This window comes from Schistosoma haematobium, chromosome 1 (assembly GCF_000699445.3).
Source record: "Schistosoma haematobium chromosome 1, whole genome shotgun sequence".
NCBI classification, from domain to species: domain Eukaryota; kingdom Metazoa; phylum Platyhelminthes; class Trematoda; order Strigeidida; family Schistosomatidae; genus Schistosoma; species Schistosoma haematobium.
In genome coordinates this window covers 9,673,238-9,694,259 of record NC_067196.1, presented here as the reverse complement: position 1 = coordinate 9,694,259, position 21,022 = coordinate 9,673,238, and the positions used below count along the sequence as shown (strand labels likewise).

The following is a 21,022-nucleotide window of genomic DNA, read 5'->3' as shown; positions in this document are numbered from 1 at the left end:
GACCATCCTGCGTTAGGAAGTAATTAAGATTTAGAATGTAAACCGATTCAACATGTATCATCCTTACTGGGGTTTAATACAGTATATGATTTACAGGTGCATACAACTGGTTTCAAGACGTTTCTCAACTGATTTTCTTACATGAAGAGAATTATTTTCATAATGGATGAAAAACGAACCGAAACAAATCGTTTGTATAATTTGGAATGTGACATGAATTTGGTTATAACCGAAAAATAAGGTTTGGGTTCCACGACTCTAAACTTCAGTAGACCATTCTATGATTAGATTGTAGAATCAAATACTAGGCTGAGTATTAGGTCACATAGTACACCACACTCAGTTATCCGACTGGCAACCAAGAACCCGAGGTAGGTCACAATAACAGTATATTATCATACATTTCAAATCAGTAAACAAGTGGAGTCAGAGTGGAACGAAAGAGAAATCAGTTCTACATATAAGATAGCGTATTGTCCTAAATATGACCGGATACGTCTGTCTTCGCTTACTGGCTAATCACTACTTAATACGATGTTAGTGTATATTCATCATACGATACAAAATGAAACATAACACGAAAATACTTTGATCTTATTCACCCTAGCATACTTCGAATAGAAAGAGTACGGTACAGGAATGAGCTTAAAACAACCGCGAAGTTTTCATGCACTTCGCAGCCAATCAGGAAAAATCCTTCGTAAGTAAATATGGCTTATAGAAAGCAAAACAGTAATATTAACAGTATAAGTAGATTTTATAAAATCAATGGGTTTTTTAGGTTTTCTACAGGTTACCCATCTTATGGACACAAATTATCCGTTTTCTCGAATTCTTATAAGGACCTAAATAGATTTGTAAAAGTCCCACATTCTTCTTAGTTGGAATTTTCAATAACAACTGACATCAGCCGCAATGCAAAACTGCTCTTTAATCATGCGGATAAATGTGTATCTCGTAAAAAACATGGTTTAATTAGTTTACCATAAGGTATAGTGCCACCAGGTTAATATTTGTCTCAGTGTCTGGAGTTAAGATCCACGCATAGTGTCAAGCTGCCTGTTAAACAAAATCTGCTTAATACGTCTAACATTAACAGTTTTGGCCTATGGTGGCAAAATGAGTTTCTCATAATCATTTTAAATGTTTTGAGAAGCATACAAAGATATACATAACATTTGAATTTCGACCAAAGGCCTAAAAGTCACGTTTTCGATTCTGATTGACTTATCCTCTACACAATACTTTTGGCTTTCATATCCAATATTCGAATGGCTTAGCGTATTTTTTGTAAATATCCTGCTTCGAGGAGTCCCAAAATAGGACGAAACGGCCATCCAGTGCTTCCAGGTTTTCCATAGTGGTCTAGCTTCAATTAACTCACGATCTCAACTATTGAAATTACTACAATCTCCACAAAACCCCTTCTGATATAAATTAATAAATGATTATTTATCAGTTTAGTTTGCCTAAGATTGAATAAAAGAAAAGCAGTTTGGTAAGTAAATTTTATTGCAAAAGATACATAGTTTGATAGGAATAATAGTAATAATAACAGTACAATAAGAATAAAATACATTGTTCTTCGTTTTTAGCCTTTAAATAACCCAAAATAGAAAATAATGATAACCAGAATTATAATATTGTAGTAGTAAATGCAAGAAGAAAGATAAATTGAATCTTGTATACAACTAGACATAGAATTGAGATAAAAATTGAATATTGAATCTCTTCTGGGTTCTACATAATAAATATACATAAAGTTAGTTATAATTACTCAATAAAATCAAAACAAAAAGTTGTATGAGAGAGAGAATGATTATCATCTTCATTTTATAAAACGTTTATTTACATTGTTTAACTTTACGCTGCATTTTCATATACCAAGGTGTATTTAGATGTTTACGTCTCTTCTTCACGTTGTGATGTAACTGACGTGTTTGTTGCTCGGTACTTTGACCAGAGATATTTTGTTGTCGTTGTATATGATGTTGATGATATATGGAACTTTTCAATGGTGGGAATTTGATTTTTATACCTTTATACGTTATTTTATATTTAAAACAAAGTTAAAAGAAAAGTGATAAAACTGACTAACTAATCAAATTAATGATGTGTTTACTAAAAGTACAAGACTTTAATTATCACCACTTTTAAACTATTACTGGGTAATAATTCGTGTATTTGGCTTCGATTCACACAGCAAGTATGAGTGTTAGAGAAAGCACTAACTAGCTGTTCAAATTAAAGTAGATGAGACGAGGTTCGAACCTAAGATCTAGAGTCTGAATATCGAACAAATTAACCACTAAGTCACTACTCAGTCAGTCAGCTACAACGTAGAACCAGGCACATATGTGCATCGGTACAAGTTGTCATACCTAATTAGCACAATAAGATGAACACCGAATTCACAGAAGTAGTTAATTCAGTGGTGGTAATATATTAAATAAAGATTGCATATAAGGACATAGTACAGGAAGAAAGAATTAGTTCGTAGAAAGAAAGATATGAAGAGATTTTAATTTCGTAGTTTAAAGGAAGACAAAGAGTGATAGATTCTGGGCCATATCACCAAGAGTTTCCAACCATTGGTTACGATAGTCACGCGGACCCCAACCAAGTAATCTCAGACCAGAGGTTAGTGACTTCAAGCACTGATGCTAAGTTTTTGTTTGGCCACCCCTAACTTTCTTCCAACCATCTCCAACACTAGTTAGCATTGCGCATCGTGGTAATCGGTGTTCAGGCATACTACACTTGTATAAAAAATAATATAGTTTATAATATTGCATAAAAAAGCAGAGAGATGAATTAGCATTAATTAATTACCTAATAAATATAATAACACAAAAAAATGTATAACTTGTGATTAAAACTATGAATTTTATTTTATGAATTAATACAATGTAGGTAACTATTTGTACATTGACTTTATTTAATAATTAATTAATTAATTACTATTTGTATAAATAAACAAAAATAATTGGTCACGTTTATTCAGCTTTTATTGATTTCATTTCATCTATAGAGTAACCATTATAGAAAACTATAGTAAAATTATCAATGATGAATCGTTTCAACCATATTTGATTCTGTGTTAAATTCAATATAAATATCATTCGATTCATAGTATTATTCCATAAATGAATTATCTTTAAAGTGTATTCCATGTATTCTCAATATCAAGGAAGTCATGTTTAATTTGAAAGCTTCTAAGATACTATACGTGAAACGTGTTCGAAACATCAAAAATGGATATATAATTATTAGGTTACGATCTCGATTATGTCGGAATGCATTGGACTTTATTATAATGGGTATTACAGACATAAGTGGTCAGTGAGAAAATTGTCTATCATCTACGGTATCAATAAACAAAATTTTAGATAGATAGAATAAAATTGATCATATTGAGGAATTGTGAATTCAACTAACTAACTTACATAATCAACCAGATAGATGAACTATCCAATTATTTCCGACGGCTCATTATTAAAGATAATTACAAAGCATAATTTTTTCCTAGTGTTATGAAGTTAAGCCGCATCTCAATATTAAAAAGTACATGTCATATTTACAGTCACTTTTAACCAGCCAAGTGAGTATATTTCAAATAAGGTAATAAGTTCAAATACTCCAAAATTTTTAATACAGATTAGGATTTATAAAGATCTATCACAGAATAGTAAGTCTTTTGAAAACTAAATAAGAAGAGTATTAAATGAGTTCATGTTAGTATTAGAAGTTCTTCAAAAAACGAAAATATAGCTAACATTATACAACCACCGATGTGGATAAACTATAAATGAACCACATGCAAAGGTAAGCAAAGTTAATAAAAAGTTAAGAGCATCATATTTATAGTAACAGAAGCAGTATTGCTCCAGATAAAACATATCATATTCAATTTTATATATGCTCAGAACTGCAAAAACGAATACAAAGAAATGACGGGATGGCGGCTATCTACAGGCTTCACTGAACCAACATCCCATAGGAGCAAAAAATATAATCATTTAGACTGCATGTGACTTTCTTTCGAAAAAATATCAATGCATTCAATACTATCGATAAGCAGCATACTCCATATCTGTAAAAAATTTCAGATAATATAACAATTAAAAGACTAAAACTTGACATGTATGTTGAAAAATGTCAGTAGTCAGTTTGCGTCGTATATTATTTATGTGGACAGACATAAGTAGTATGTGACACCAATCAGAAGTTGAAAGCTTATCAAAAGAAGGTTGAGAAGATTTGACTGAGGAAAACAGAAAGGAACACATAAAGCAACTGAGAAATGGAAGAATTACGAAGGACGTAGAGGACAATTGATGGGAGATTTGCAAATGAAGTATTTAATGTATGGTTTTTACATTTTACGAAAGAACTCCGTAACTTTTCACTAAATAATAAATTTGTTATTATCAGAACAAGGGTTTGTGGAAAATGTAGTCATTTAATAGTTGAATTCATAAGTCCATTTAAACTAGACCAACTTAGTGAGTATATGTGACCAGTGGAGTCAAATCGTGTCAGTTGTGATGCAGTTACTCACTTAAGACAATAATGGACGGTCGCACAATATCATGGATTGGTTGAAGTTAAACATTAACACGATTAGATGCTGACTCAGTAACCAAGAGGTTAAGAATTCACGCGCGACACCCAAGGTCCTGTGTTCGAGCCCCGTATGCGGGATCGTGAATATGCACTGCTGAGGAGTCCCATACTAGGATGAAACAACCGTCCAGTGCTTCCAGGTTTTCTAGGGTGGTCTAGCTTAAAACGACTCATGAATTCAACTATTAAATAAATTGGTTGTCTCCACCTGAGTTCTCGTTCAATACAAGTCTTCCACTGCTGATATATATATATATATATATATATATATATATAATTGTTACTAGACTGTCAGCCAAAGGTATCAACTTTGAAGGCTTACAATAACTTGTGGAATTCAAGAAGAGATCAAACGGACAAAGAATTGGAACTCAAAAAAATTACTTTAAAACTAATCAATAAGTACATTACCATGAAATTTATTTACTTCAGTAAAATCCATTCTATTTCCTGGAAAAAATTCATGTATACATGATAAATTATCATATTGATAATAATAATAATAATAGTAATAATAATAATAATAATAATAATAATAAAACATACAACTAACCCATTAATTGTGTTTTTCCTTTAGCTCGTAAATCAAGTAAATATTTAATTTCATGTTTAATTAATTCTTCTTCTAGAAAAGAAAATGAAGTAAATGACAACAACAACAACTTACTATACAAATTCTCCATAAAATGTTTCCCTTGTATACCAGTGAAATATCTTAGAAATGGTTTTAATTTTTCATTTAAATAACTGAAATGAAAAGAAAATTAATTCATGAAAGATATTACGTAAGATAAAATTTTAAGGAAAGGTAGAAAAAACTTCAAATAGACTTCTTGCCCCCAAATGCCCTGGTACGGCCGAGAGTGGGGAGAGTCCGCTCTCCCTCTCGAAATGCTCTCACACGGCCACGCGTATATAGCCTCTGCCAGGGAAGTCCTACTCACTGCCTTGTCGTGGCGGGGGTGTTGTTTACGAAAATGAGAGGACGAAAAGCGAATGTCCGGCGCTTTAACCGGATCACAAACCAATGGTGCACATGGGCTCCAGTATCCTGCGGGAACAAATGGCGTATGAACCAATCTTTGGTCACCGGCTTCCATGGGACTGCATCTCCTCACGATGCTCCACTGCCTTGTGGATCAGACCTTCAAGTCGAACGCTCGGGGTGTGGCCCCCTAAGAAAACCACCTGCTTCGGTTTGGGCACCCGGGGCAGTATCACAGCCCTCACACATATCGAATGAGATTTGTGTGGCGCATATGTATTTGGTGCCTCTTTGTACCATTATGTATGTGTTGAAATAAATAAATAGACTTCTATATTACTGAAAGTGTTAGTTTACTACACATGATCTTAGCTCAGAGAGCCGAGAAGCATCACAACTGACGGAGAAGATTTGGAAGATGTAAAAACCTTTACATATTTGGGCAGCAACATTGATGAACATGGTGGATCAAATGCACATGTGAAAGCGCGGATCGGTAAAGCAAGAGCAGCATATTTACAACTGAGGAACATCTGGAACTCAAAACAACTGTCAACCAACACCAAGGTCAGGATTTTCAATAGAAATGTCAAAACAGTTCAACTGTATGGGGTGGAAACTTGGAGAACTACGAAAGCCATCATCCACAAGATACAAGTGCTTATTAACAGTTGTCTACGCAAAATACTTCGGACCCGTTGGCCAGACACTATCAGCAACAACCCACTGTGAGAGAGAAAAAACCAGATCTCAGCGGAGGAAGAAATCAGGGAGAAGCGCTGCAAGTGGATAGGACACACATTGAGGAAGGTACCTAACTGTGTCACAAGGCAAGCCCTCGATTGGAATCCTTAAGGCCAAAGGAAGAGAGGAAGACCAAAGAACAAATTACGCCGAGAAATGGAGACAGAGATGAGAAGAATGAACAACAATTGGATCGAACTAGAAAGGAAGGCCTAGGACAGAGTGGGATGGAGAATGCTGGTCGGTAGCCTTTGCTCCACTGGGAGTAACATGAGTAAGTAAATAACCAGCGAAATCATAGGTCGATTTTATGCTTTTTCAATGTTTAGATAGAATATACCTTTTTCCCATGTCATGTAAGTGATTAGTAACTGGCATCAGTTAGATTAGTTTAAAAATGATTCCTAACTTTGAATTAAGAATATGATAAAAACTTTAAAATAATAAGCATATGTCTACCGAGAGACACTATTTTCTCGGGACGAAATTCTCATTTTTAATGAATGTTTGGGGACTGAGTTTTATTGTTAAACACTCTCTATCATTTGGATCAGCTGGTTTGGAATTATACTAACAACCTGACCTCGTTGATTGTCTCATTATTCATGGGTATAATTCAGCCACCTCATACGATATGTTGAAATATTTGTGAACTATGAAAAGCGCTCAATGCAATCAATCAATAGGCAAGGTTATGTGACCTTAAATAATGTAAATATTAAATTTTCTAAAATGTACATACGATAGTATGAAAACTATTACCAATCTATAACGTGAAATAGAATGCTTATTTAAGTTGCCATAAACTGAAGTAATGATAATTGAATTCAGTAACGTTTGTGGGTGAACACTAACAGTGTTCGCCCTAGAGAGAACATCAATATGTTGTCATGATACAATATTACTAATTACAAACTTACAATCCATTGAAATCTTCCAATGAGTTTGTTGGTTCAACTTTGTAGATATTAGTTGGATTTATACTTTTGGAATCGGTTAGCACTTGATTATTTACAACATTCGATGAGATATTGACTACAATTGGTGCACCTTTTATCAATTCAGATGACTGAACAATAAATGGAGCAGCAAGCCAACTACTTGGAGAAGGCTTTTTAGATGAACTTTTACTCAAAGATTCATTAATGTTGGATAGTTTTTTCATGGGTGTTATTTTACTATTTAATTTGTTGTGTGATATATTTGTCAATGATGGCGGACGTCCACGATGTTTACCTCTGGCAGGTTTATATTCTTTTCTAATGTGTTTTTCTACTACAGGGATACGTTTTTTTACACGTTTGTTCAGAATAAATGCTAGAATATGAGGAATCAAAGCATGCTCACAAGCAATTTCTTTGCGCCTTTGACGCTCACGCAACCTTTGCATGTAAATATTGACTTGTGCTACTTTTAAAGCTAAAAAAATATTGGACAATTACAAATATTTTAGTGAATACCAAAGTAAGTATCTGATATTTCGAGAAATGGCTAATACAGTAATAACTAAGAATCGAAACATATACCAACAAACCAATACCAAAAGTAATGAATAAAAATAAACAATATTAATTCCAATGATACAGTGACTTATCCTTCTTTGAAAAAAAAGATATTTTCTTAAAAAGATTATTACTGCTGAACAACTGACCATCGTCTATGAGTAATCAGTTGTTTAATTCCTTTTAGACGACCAACCGCCAGATATATATGACTCGGTTTCATATAAATTTAGGACGATTATGTAAGCTTTAAAATAAGACAGATTCGATTAAAGTGAAATATCCCGATATCTTAGTTATTTTTTATAATTTGGTGTCAAAGTAAATCAATGCTAACTAGGGAAAGTGAGGAAATGATTCAGTAATCGAAGCATCCAACTTTCAATCATTATGTTAGAACCTCAAGACCCTTTTTAGTTTGGGGTAGTCGATTTGTATAATTGGTCTTTACAGAAAACAGTTTGGTTCTAAATCAAGTGTGAAGACCCATACTTAATCCGCTATGCATAACAATCAATCAACCAAATATGCAAAACTTACAAAATAAAGGTAAAATAATATAAATATTATGATAGAGTTATGAGATCATTGATTAAGGGTGTAGTTTTCACTAATGAATCACAGGTAAGAACTCCGTTTCATCTATTTCGGTCCAGATAGTTAGGTGGTACAGATTCAGACATACACTACGCGGGGACCTATTCATAGTAGATGAGATGAGATTTACCCCACGATCCAACGGTTAGAAATCGAATCTCCAAACCACGAATTTCCACTATGCAATTCAATGAATTTATACTTTAAAGTATTTCTGGATAGGATTCTTTTTATCCCAGAAGTGTAAATCAGTTATAACTAGGCAACTAAAATAGCAGTTTTTATCAGGAGAGTATAAGATAATGTAACATTATGCCATTATCTACTAATTATTAAAATTTGGTCAGCTTTTATACAAAGGATTTTAACTCCCTAAGACCTGATGATATCCACCACAAAATGAATTTCATTTACACAACATCATAACACGACTCAGTGATTGACATTTTATGTTGTCTCATGCAATGTCTAGTGGAGAGCAGTTAGTCATACATTCATATGGTGAAGTGGTTGCAGCGAAATAAGTTATTTATTCATCATAAATAAAAAATTTATTAGGAAAGACTTCAATATTGTTATCAGCATATTTATCTTTTCTGAATTAAACGATGCATTTTAGTTTCCAAAATACAGATTTATTTAAGACTTGATTGAAAACTAAGTTTCTGAGTATATCAGTCTTTTGTACACACTAAAAAGTTATTAAAGTTTTATATTTTCAATATAACCTTTTCTCACTTATGTCCTTTTTCATGAAATATTATTATATAAATAAACGACAGTACTACTTTAATTGTTATACGCCCTGTGATAATTTAAGTCAATGGTGTATTTCTACACAAGAAGCTATACCTGTATTGTTTTATTCTCTTCCTAGTAAGATCATGACTTAGCCACTATTAATTAATGTTGTGAAATAAAAAAACAACGTAAAACTTGTATATTTTTAAGAAGAAATTAAATAGCCAATTTTTATAAGGATGATGTTATTTTCATATGACATCAGTCCAATAGAGAAGTGTTCAAGTACGAATTCAATCCTTTATTTTTTATAGAGACGAATGTCAGTTAGGTTATCTGTTAATATGAGTAACCGATCACTTTCTAGATGCAATCTAAAATACATCTATAAGAGTGGAAGTGATTAAGAGCTTGATCCCCAGGTAATGAACTGGCAATGATCAACTGATGAACCAATATTTTGATTTTAAGGTTGCTTTCTGCAAACAACTTCGTTTGTAAATCCCTCGAACAAAACGTCAGGGTATTTTATTAGAGGTAGCCTGTAATTTGTAAACAAAATATCTTCTACTTTATCTAGGACCTAATCCATTATGTGTGTTTCCCATAGGTTTGTACTTCGAGAAAATACTACCTTCCCTTTTCTAGTTTTCGGATCCTTTATTTTTTCACTCTTATTTGTTTTCGGTAACATTTCACTTGAATACCCTGGTACGTTTTTAGATGAGATAAAAAAAGCCAAACACTAGGTTATATATATATATATCACAGGAAGTTTAGATTTTGTCAACTAGGTTAAAATAAGACGCAAACAACTGGAATCGAAATGTCTATCAGTCAGTCATGATCAGTGTTGAACCTAGGACAAATGTGAATAGGTATTGAGAATATGGTTTAAAAAATTGGGGGTACGTATGAAGACATACGAGAGCTCAAGATTAGAGAAAGGTAAGTGTATGCATCTAAGTCATCACGACATTTTGAGTCATGTCCCCAAAGTTTTCAGTCACTGATTGCGGTTGTTGCGCAAACCTTAAAATGGTAGTCTGTATCTACCAAAACGGGTCAGACTATGGACCGACGTTACGTTTCGGTTTGGGAGCCCCTTGTCTTTTATCAATATGATATTATTCCAATAAACATCACTCGTCGATGCGAACTGATTAGGTCTAGGAAATAGTTTACGTCTATTCATGCTTAATTTTTAAAGTTTGATACAACCAACTAGTCATTAGTAAGATGAGAGTAAAACGGTTTCTAGTCAGGTACGAAATAGAGCAGTTGCAAAGATCCATAGCTACTACAAATAAACTATTTTAAACCACATACCGTCCTCTAGGTCATCATGAGAAAAACTGGGATGTAATCTACATAGTATGCTCTCAGCATCGTTGTCATAATCCTATAAAAAAAATAGATAAACGAAAGTGGCTGAACAAAACTAACTCGTTCAAAGTCACCACGGTTTGGCATGTAACCCAATAGCTGTTGATCTTCAATATCAACATATGATGAGTGTGGTGGGTGCATAGGAGATAACACTACGTGGTTTGTGTGATCTGTAATTCGAGAAGGATATTTATTATCATTCAACAACTCCAGGCCAAATACTCCACCCAAATAGCGATTACAGTAATGATACATGCATTCTTCAGAGCTTTTAGTTCCCACTTTTAAAGCTATATCCTCCCTTAAAAAAGTAAACTGAGTGGGAATAAAAACACGTACCAATTTCCAATTCCATACTGCTCCAATGCTTCAAGAAGATTCAATTCCTCCTCAGAACTCCAACCCTCGAGAATAGAGTGTGGCAGCAAATTTAGTCTCTACAGTAATTAACGGAGGGATTACAGAATATTTACCGAAACTCGATAACCATGATTTTTCTTGTGTATTCCAGACTCAGCACCGTAACAGTAGCACTGCAAGTAACAATGAGTTTACAAAACTTACAGCAACACATAGCTGTACGCAATCACATTCAACACATATAAGATGCACATCAGCTTGTTTCAAACAGTTCGAGCATATGTTTTCTCTCGGGATTGTGGACATCTATTTTATTAGTATCAAAAAAAATATATCAAATAAAAAACGATTGGTTTTATCCACTATAAAAGATAATGTAAATGTTTTTTAACTGAAAAGTGGATGCTTCCGAAAGATATAGAGGAATTTATTTTTAAGACCTAATATCATAAATAACTTCAATTTGTCTCATAAAACAGTGAAAATTAATTTTGTTGAGTACCACAGGGGTTCATTCTAGGTCGTTTACTGATTATACTTAATATAAATGAAGTCTTACACATCATTATGTCTCACATGTTACGTAATGCTGATATCAAAGTCTGACAGGCAGAAGAGGCCGATGTACATGCACTTAAGACCAATGTAGACAATTTGGCAAGTTGATCTAATTTCTGGCTAACACCTATCACTGCAGCCAAGTATATCTACATACAAATTACGCACATAAATGTCAGTAAATGCAGTACGAGGGAAGCGTCAGTGCATTTAGTCCTGCATTATATTGATTTAGGAGTCATAGTAAGTCACGACGAACATGGCTCACAGATGTTGGGTTGTAGATAACGATTTTAGAACTAAGTGTGGGGTCAGAGGCATGCGTTCACCGACAAATACGAATATTTGTAATGAAGTTGACACAACCCTAGTGGTCGAAAGCAAAAAGCTGTGAACAGGCCGTACCACCTTGTTTAAAAGGTAGTTCATATCACTGAGAAAAGTAGAAAGGACAGTTATAAATGCAATCAAACAGCTGCGTAGCTTACCGACCTCAACACCGCTTGAAAAGTTAAGCTTCCTTTCTTAAGCGTAGATTAAAAGATAGATTGGTCGCAGCGTAATATACGAAGAACTTGATTTAACAATCATATATTCTATTTTTTCACAACTGAAGACAAATTGGAGGACATAGTAGACTGTTCCAAAGGCCAAGAGAACACACGAAGTACCTATGACATGTGAACTTTTACATTTAGTAGTCACATTTGGAAGACTATGACCCAGAGGAATGATGTCCTAACCCTTAATTGACATATTTGAAGACACATGGAAGCTCATCAATAAGATCAACCGACGTTCTTGGCTCTTGATATATAACCACGTGCAGTTTCTTGAATAGGGCTTTAGAAGAGCTGGGAGAGAGAGACTGGCCTGAAACTCGAGCACACTAGTCTTGACGGTTTCTGCATGATTTGTCCACTACTCTAAAACTAGTTTCCTTCTCCACTCTACTACTTACACAATTATGATAACCATGCTCTCCGCGATCTCTTTTTGCACGATTTATTATGTATAACCAACTCATTATTGCAAAATCAATCTTTGAAGAATATAAAACGAATCGAATTGCATGCCCAGTAATCATATACAAGGAAAGCTGCAGAAGGACAACTGGATTTACCGCGACGGAGTTTTTTAGCTACTGGAAAACGAATATTCAGGAAAACCTATTTCCTCAGGAATTGGTCTAAGTGAGTCAACTTATCAATAGAGATATAACAACCGAGGACGTCATGACAAGGTATGGAAAGGTGGTAGACGAAAGAATTGCCTTTTAAGCCTAATTTTACCATAGGAAGAATTAACGCAAATGTGTACCTCTTGCAATGAAGTCAGGAAGGAATCATCCAACTGCGGAAGGTGTAACGTAGCACATATATAGCGCGCCTCCAGAACAGAATCCAATACGGTTGTCTCAAACATGAATAGACTGATTAATTTCTCTGCGCTCACTTCTAATTATTTCGGTACGCCTACAGTCATACGGTACTGTACAAAAAATTGTAGTTCAGCAAATCGAATCCTTTCATTCAAGTTGGTCCGGTAGTTGTGTGTGGACGTACATTTCTTTTAATACATATGAATCCGTTTGTCTCAATTCAGAAGGGTTTCTGAACATCAGCAGCTATCACATCACTAGGTAGGAGATTGGTTATAATATGGAAAATAATGGAGTGAAAACTTGGGTTCTGCAAAAAGACGACTGTTTCACGAATGACAGATAAATTATGAAGTTGTTAGTGTGCAAAAAGAAGGAGTTGGGGAACTGTGAGAGGAAACGGGGTTGGTAAAAGAGGGATAGGAAGTAGTTACTAATATACGTTGGCGTTAACCGTGGTAATTCATGGAACATGCATCAAGTACGGCTGATTCGAGAGGAGAATTGTTATTCACGGTTGAGTAAACATTTCTCAAGTCTCCCCTTAAACTTATGCATAGAGGTTACTGTAGTTACAGAGCATATCAAATGAGGGAAACTCGTTGTGAGAAAATCCGAGGGCGTACCTGGGTATTTGCTCCCCTATGTACAGCCTTTCGAAGGTTGTCACGTGAAATATGGTGCTGATGTCTTTGTAGTATACTCGTGTTGGAGTGGTTCGAAACACTTAACGTTGTGTGCCATTGTTGAATCATCAATTATTCTTCTATAGCTCTACGAGGATAATCACACGTTCTGTAGTTTGTCCTCAAAGGATTTATGTTTCAGCACAATCACTCAATTCATTCCTCGTTTCCGTATTTCGTCCGAGATGTTCATGACACTTTTGAGGAGAAAAGTCAAAGACATTGATATACCCTGCATATGTTTCAAACAGTGTCAGGAACAACTCTGTGATGATTCTGCTAGTGTCTACACGTAAAGTAGGGAGTTGCGTTTGCATTAACTGCATCTCACAGTGCAGTTTGAATTGATGTCCAAGCTTACCGCGCTCACAAGCCCGAAATAACAAACTGAGGAGACAATCGGGGGCGCATTTTCATGGAGTGTGTAGGTTCTTTATGTAAAATAACGGATCATGTTTATGCCATGGCATTTCGACAAGTTTCATCCCATTATTTACTGCTCATTCTCCTATTATCGTATGGTTCTTTGGATGTTCGAATGAATCCGTTTCACTTTTGATGGACTATCATATTTTTGTATCCCCTGCAAAAATAAGTGCTTTCGCGCTAGTTCTATCTAACAGGTCGTTAATAAAGGTCAAGGACAAGGGTGAACCTAAGGTTTTTCCTTGTGAACCTCCTGATATATAGGCCGGTCGACTTGCGTGCACTGTACTTGCCTCATTACGAAACATCCTGTTCTCCAGGTACCTTCGGAGCCAAGATTGGAAAGGAACAGTGAAACCTTCGCCATAGGGGATATGTAAAGAAACAGGCCGACATTCCCGAAATTAACTGCAACAATAAACCTACCCCACAATCATATAATTGCCATGACTTTTGTTTTAACGAATATGAATTTCTAGCTGATATGAAGAAACGACATGCAAACCTTAAAGAAACTTAGAATTACACGAAGAACAAAGAAAGTCTTGCCACTTCCTTAAATTTTAGTACGGACTCCGCTTTATCCTAACCAAATCAAGCCCCCAACCTTCCAGAAGTTAAATAAAGGCCATACAATCAAAATTGAAGATTCACTTGTGTTTGCTAGGTGCTGTAAAAACACATAACCATGAATTCGTGTACGTTTTACATGTTCTTGTAACGATTGGTACAACCAGCTAACAAGCTACTTCATACCTATAAGTTTTGTGACTATGATAAACATTTAGAAATTCTGATGTTGATATCTACAGACAAGCATTTTGAACCTATTCAGAGATGTAAGAATGATCTATGAACATAGATTTAACGTTACATCTATTAATAATATACTGTTTTCCGATATCTAATCAATGTCAAGATTGTGAGGCATTTTTCTATTTCACTGATTATCAGCTGTAAGAATATTATAATCTAGTGGTTTCTAAATATGGTGGAATTCAAACGTGTTTGTCGTAGGGTATCTAAAACTTCAAACTGATTTGATTTTGTTGATGCAACCGAACCACTTTCCAGTTCTAGATCCAACTAGAGAGTGTATAATCTAGTGACAGTTGAGTTTTGGATATGCAATCATTCAGTGTAAAAGGTTAAATCATATTAATAGACGAGATCGAAGTGCTCAACACATAGTGGTCGAATTTTAAACAACATCTGAATAGCTACTTTACTCAATCGTCTCTAGCGTTTTATTCAAGTAAAAAGCTTTTTTCACTCAATTGATTTGTAAAACTAAAAATCACAAGCACCTCAGATGATGGTACTTGGTTCAGCCTCTCAATATAATTTGTTTAGTGTGCATGGTTACGTAAAGGTCAGTCGTAGAGTAGAAATCTTAGTAGCCGTTGAACCATGGAACGTATGTCAATTAAACGGCGAAAACATAACACAGCTTGATAGATTCCGATGCATCGGCTAACATTCTACGTACATATGTTTGCTAGTATGCTGATGTCCACAAATACTTAGTGTTCTTCTTAACAGTATCTATATTTGCCCAGTAACTGGTAAGAAAACATTAGAAGTGTTATATCTTTTGAATACATAGAGGGCTTCGTGATTGCCACTCGAAAACCAAACTGACAACGCAAGTGAGAAAACGCAGACTATAGACAAAGGCTTATTTGACCCCCAAAATGCATTGATACACCCATTACTACACCTTCATTTGATAATTACTTGATAATTATCATACATAGAGAAATATATAATTACGACCAATACTCACGCTACACATCATACTGAACAAATTTCACACTGAATTCATGAAAATGATATTGCCTTGAATGAAAATCACAGTGAAATAAAATCAGTGTAATGTTGAACAGAGCATTATACCGAAAATGGAGAAAAATTAAAGATGGCAGCAATCTTAAAGAAAATCACAATGATTTAGACCAGTAAGCCGGGATCCAACGGTTTTAGGATGTTTCTGGAATTTGAAATAAGCCAAATTTACTATACATATTTGCAGGAACGTTTCAAATAAAATTTCAATTTATTACTTGTCTGTCAGTTTTTGAAGTGATATCTCATAAACAGTCAACTGTCGTTTACTATGTTGAAAAATTAAAATCATCAAGGGATATGTGAACTTTTTTTGAAATTTATTTACGCCCACCGTACAATATATACGTTTTGAAATGACGCTGTAAGTGTCGTTATTTCTCCCTTCAAACATTATCCATACGAGAGAAATTTGATCCACGAACAACTTTCTTACTGCTTGCTATAACATACCTTGTATAGCATATTAATTATGTCAGTAAATTTATGGTATATGATTTCAACTTATCATTGCCAACATATTGACTTTGTTTTTCAAGATGAGTAAATGTATTCTACTGTATTGTTAAGATCTACCTGTTTGTAATCTATCAACATCTTACGAATAATGAAAGTGACAAATATCTTGTATTCTTTTAAATTTCAGTTTAACTCCAGCTTATCCTTTAGTCTTGATACTGTATATTGGACTATTGATTCATGCTTATATCGGTCCAATGTATCCTCAAACTCCCAATTTGATGGATATAAAATTTTGTCGTTATCTTTGGTGGATAACATATTTGAATGATTTAACTTATTCGGATGAATCAATAAATGATAAGCTTATAATGTTTGATGTTTGTTTTATTTTTCATTGTGATGTAACACATGATTTATGTGAAACCAACGATAGGATGTTAACTTTTTAATGGACTAACAGTGTATCGCATTCTGTTTCCAGATGTTTATTGCATTTTCATTATTAAACCAAGAATATATTGTGATGTTCGCAGAACGAGAATATTCAAATTGGTATCAACTGAAAGGTTTTGGCAAAATATTACTTAAATAATAATCTATAAACAACATTAGAAAATAAGTTAATTGGCCTTCCTAGATGACTTAGTCAAGTCAAGTAGAAATAACGAACTGAACACTAACATTGTTAAACCTATAAAAATTGTATGGACAAGTGAATTTAAAACCAGCACATTAAAGTAGTGATAAAGAACACTCTAAGCAATTTTCATTTACTTTTTCTACAAACAATCGAAAATTACAACAAAACCCTGAGGATAATTAAATGATATCTCTATTGTCTTTATTGATATAAAATAAAAATCCACATAGAACCATAATGAAATCATGTTTATAAAATAAACTACTTTATACATCAAAACACATGTGTGTTAAATCAGTGTTAAATTAAGTGGGTTCTAAAATCCTCCTTTTCTAATACCGAAATTTTTGTACAGTCAAAATGTTTCCTTCGCCCTTTTGTGAATAAAAAGTGTGGATTTCTCCCTGTTTAAGTAATTGGTCATATTAGAAATTATCAGCTTCAATGTTACCAGCTCCTGCGAAAATGATGGACAGTCATAAAATGCTGAAAAATATATCCCCCAACTGAGGAATGTCAACTGAATTGGAAATAACTGGTAACCCAAAACAACTAGAAAATAAAACAAATCAAAGCTGATAGTGTTACTGAATGGCTAATATTATCTAGGTGATTCATCTTGTAACATGCAGAATAGTTGTGGATGGATAACTACCACCTAATGTTTGTTGTAAAGACTCACTATTTTTACATATATTAACTCAAATAAAGCTTGTAAATCTAAAAGTTTGATCTTAAGCACTGAATTCAGCAGTTAAGATTGACAACCTTTTTGGAGATTTATTTAAAACGTTTTTTTATCTGCACACGAGTATCTCCCTCAGTAATGTTCTTCAGAAAACTGTTCATTTTTTAGTGCATAATCACGGCATTTTGTGTATGAATTTTGGTTTTCAATTGTTTTAGCGCTAATATTTTTGTTATTGATATGGTAATAGTGCTGTCCTAGTTTGGCGAAACTATGCTCATATTTTCGTGTAAGAGGTAAGATGTGAATTTTCAACCAGAAAGTTGGTACTCAACATATACTGATATTGATTTCAATACAAATTACTCGAATATGAAACACTACTGTTGTTTTGGAATGAATAATTTTGATCCAGCTTAAAGTGTTATCAAAACTACTTGCCCATCTATATTATACCAGACTCGAGATTTTTCAACTGTAATGGCATTTGGTGAACTAGATCACAAATCGAATGTCGGCAACCCCTTATATATAGTTGAGTGAATGTGATGTACATCAAACATAATATATATTTAATTTTGTAGGTAAGTTTGCAGTTTGCTCCACCCCATTCTTCATCGTAAACACGTATGGTATTCAATATATATTAAACCCATGCGCCTGTATAGTCGTTTTAGAATACGATATCTGACCGGGCATGCGCCTAGCAAATACAGTGATTCAGTTCTTTTGGTTAACTTGTATTCAGCTGTGTGACCGATACATAGGTCGTATATGTGAATCCTAATAACATATCTTTGTTTGACTGCATGATTCTCAGTCTAGCTGCTGATCATATTCTATAATTATGTTAATCAACAAATACTGGTGACACGTTGACTAAATTACACTGGACAATTTGAAATCATCTCAATATAATGGAGATTAGATCAGTGTAGTATTTGTTTCACTTTCCTTTATTAACTCCTTTCTCGGCAGGTAGCTGCTTTGTTCTGTGACACAGTGGTTATCTGGCCGATACATGGATCATCTTGATAACATAGTAATAAACTACTACTCAGCTCAAAAAACCGCTATAACGTTTGTTCTAAATATTCCGACTTCGATTTCTGGTTACATGTGTTTTCAGTTCGAGATACAGTTGCATGAATGTTGTTCTTGTCATATTAATCACACCTTCACATTTATCGTCGGCGCTGATTAGAAAAGGCTTCCACCTCGTTTATGATGGTAAAGCGGAGTCATTGCGGCTTATTCAGTCATTTCAAGTTAACTGAATCTAGCGCTTAACTTTCAGCTTAGGTTTGCTCTAAGATGCTGACTCTTCATCAACAAATGTATATACACTGTGGCGGGATAAGAAAGCATTGTGGGAGCTAAATATTACGTTGGTTAATTGATTTTTTGTAATTTTTACGACTGTTTTGTTTGGTTTGTTATGGTTAACTGACCTCCAGGCTACCGTGTTCATTAGAACAATCTTTGTTAGGCTTATCTTTGAGTGTTCTCAAAAATCTATCGAAAGAATGAATTATGTTAAGCCGTAAGTGATATGTTACTGAAAAATCATATTATTGAAAATCCACTGCAACACAATAGAACAACTTTAAATGCCAACAGAGAAAGAAATCCGAGTGACATCAATGAGGAGTTTAATAATTAAAGAATGACCATTAGAGTTCAAAATAACATGAGCACTTGTAGCGGAATATATCCTAACAAAATAATACTGGGAAAACAAGAGAAGAAGCAATGATGGTTTGATGGATGTTCACATATTCTGCGTACAAAGTTAACATAGCGTCAAAGATCTGAAATTGTTGGCTGGATTAAGAGGAGGGACTAACGGATGGTCCAGGTGAGATCTGTTGGTGGTAAATGACTGTGTATCTTCAATTAGTTAGTGTCACATAAATCTAACTGTGTCAGCATCGCTGTCGATATCTTGGAACACTTTATCTTAGTAGCATAAATACATCTTGCCTATAGCGGGGTTAATTTTGAGTTTGATGAACTCACCTTTAATATGTTGCTACACCAACACAACTACCAGGGGGTTAGTAATAAACACATTAAGGAAATTCTGTTTTTTTTTGGCGTTTTGATCAATTTCTTTGAGTGCCTCAGAAACGCTTGAGAATCAGAAAGTAAACTTATGTCCCTATCGAAAAAGTTATGTTTATTTAGGCTTCCTAAACATATATCTCATATTGTTCTATAACGAAACAGATAAGTAGAGTCAAGATCAGTGTTAAGAGGTGACAGAAAATTATTATTAGAAGTTGCTTACCACAACGGACTGTCGTGCAATTTCACTGTAGTCTTAAGAATCGTTCGAACTATACATTAAAAGTAATGATCCCTAACCTTTTAAGACAGCACAAAATGAAGGTGTTAATCACTGGGCGCCTCTCAAATCTGGAGTATCTAACAAATATCCAAAAAAACACTAGTTTCCGACTGTTGATTTTGAAAATGTGACTTAAACTGTGTTTTCCCTGATAATGGAAAAATCATGAAATAAAAACTTGCCGCCATGATTCCTAAACCACAACCGAACCGTTGTGATGTAGACTTGTTTGTCTCGGATGGCTGCTCTCATCCTAGTTGTTGAGACAACAGTGCTTGCTTTCCTAGCCAACTGCACACAAGAGGAGTGGAGTGGTTAATGAGACCATTCAAAGTCACTTGCTAGAGAATTTAACGCTGCAGTCACCTCTCTACATGATTTTTGAGCTTTCATTTGAATGAATTAAATTTACTTGTTCGTTTTGCGTTTAGATTATTCATCCGCCAACGAATGCTCAACCTGAGTGCATTTTGGTGGTTGGATTTTTCAGTTTCCCCATCATGGTGAGCTGAAAAAATGCTATCTAGATTGCTATCTGTCTATTCGTGGTTTTCAGAATTTGTTCTAAATTTTGATATTTCATTGAGCAATTGATTATGCTACCAGTGTATGGCTGTTCCTGAAAACTTTACTTTATGAATCAGTCTGGTGGTTTCAAGACTTATTGCCAGGGTACATTGATGTTAGCAGTTATGGTTTGCTCTTTCTACAGTTACTTTTCAAAAAAGTTCGGTTGATGTGAAGCGTTCTTCATGTCAATCGTTCTTTTACAGGGGATTTTACCGTGTTTATTCTGCAGCAGATATTTTGGCGAGCAACGTTTTTCCACTGATACTCGGTGCCGTTATTGCTTTAAATAATCGGTGTTTTGCAGCGCTGCTGTCACCTATGAGTTTCCGCACCATTTTTTCCAACCAAACTTCAATCTTCAAAGATATTGGTTACTGCGGTTGCACGACATAATGAGAACGACTGCTTCCTACGCACCTTAGAAATGTGGTCAAATGACTTTGAATTCAAATAGTTTCCTTAGTAGGTAGAC

At 34.4% G+C, this 21,022-nt stretch overlaps 1 protein-coding gene across 2 annotated transcripts; it reads right to left on the bottom strand.

Annotated features, from left to right (window-relative positions):
* Positions 1-990: 990 nt before the first annotated feature.
* On the bottom strand, positions 991-12,971 carry TADA2B_1 (Transcriptional adapter 2-beta). Of its 2 annotated transcripts, XM_051209620.1 has the most exons (10): positions 12,823-12,971; positions 11,149-11,250; positions 11,058-11,117; positions 10,924-11,021; positions 10,642-10,885; positions 10,525-10,597; positions 7,276-7,774; positions 5,294-5,373; positions 5,180-5,251; positions 991-2,038 (listed from the first exon to the last, which is right to left on the bottom strand). In XM_051209620.1, exons 1-10 carry the CDS (start codon positions 12,925-12,927, stop codon positions 1,845-1,847), a joined length of 1,527 nt encoding a protein of 508 aa, XP_051073090.1. In that variant the 5' UTR covers positions 12,928-12,971; the 3' UTR covers positions 991-1,844. The 2 variants fall into 2 exon arrangements, with proteins under 2 accessions (XP_051073090.1, XP_051073089.1); XM_051209619.1 differs by having other exon boundaries at positions 991-4,093; positions 7,276-10,597; positions 11,058-11,250.
* Between the last annotated feature and the right edge of the window lie 8,051 nt (positions 12,972-21,022).

Coding starts and splice junctions, on each gene's coding strand:
- TADA2B_1 (XM_051209620.1), bottom strand. CDS start 12,927: ATGTTTGAGACAACCGTATTGGATTCTGTTCTGGAGGCGCGCTATATA. Junction 11,251..12,822: donor TCCTGACTTCATTGCAAGAG/GTACACATTTGC, acceptor CTAATAAAATAG/ATGTCCACAATCCCGAGAGA. Junction 11,118..11,148: donor GCGTACAGCTATGTGTTGCT/GTAAGTTTTGTA, acceptor TGTTACTTGCAG/TGCTACTGTTACGGTGCTGA.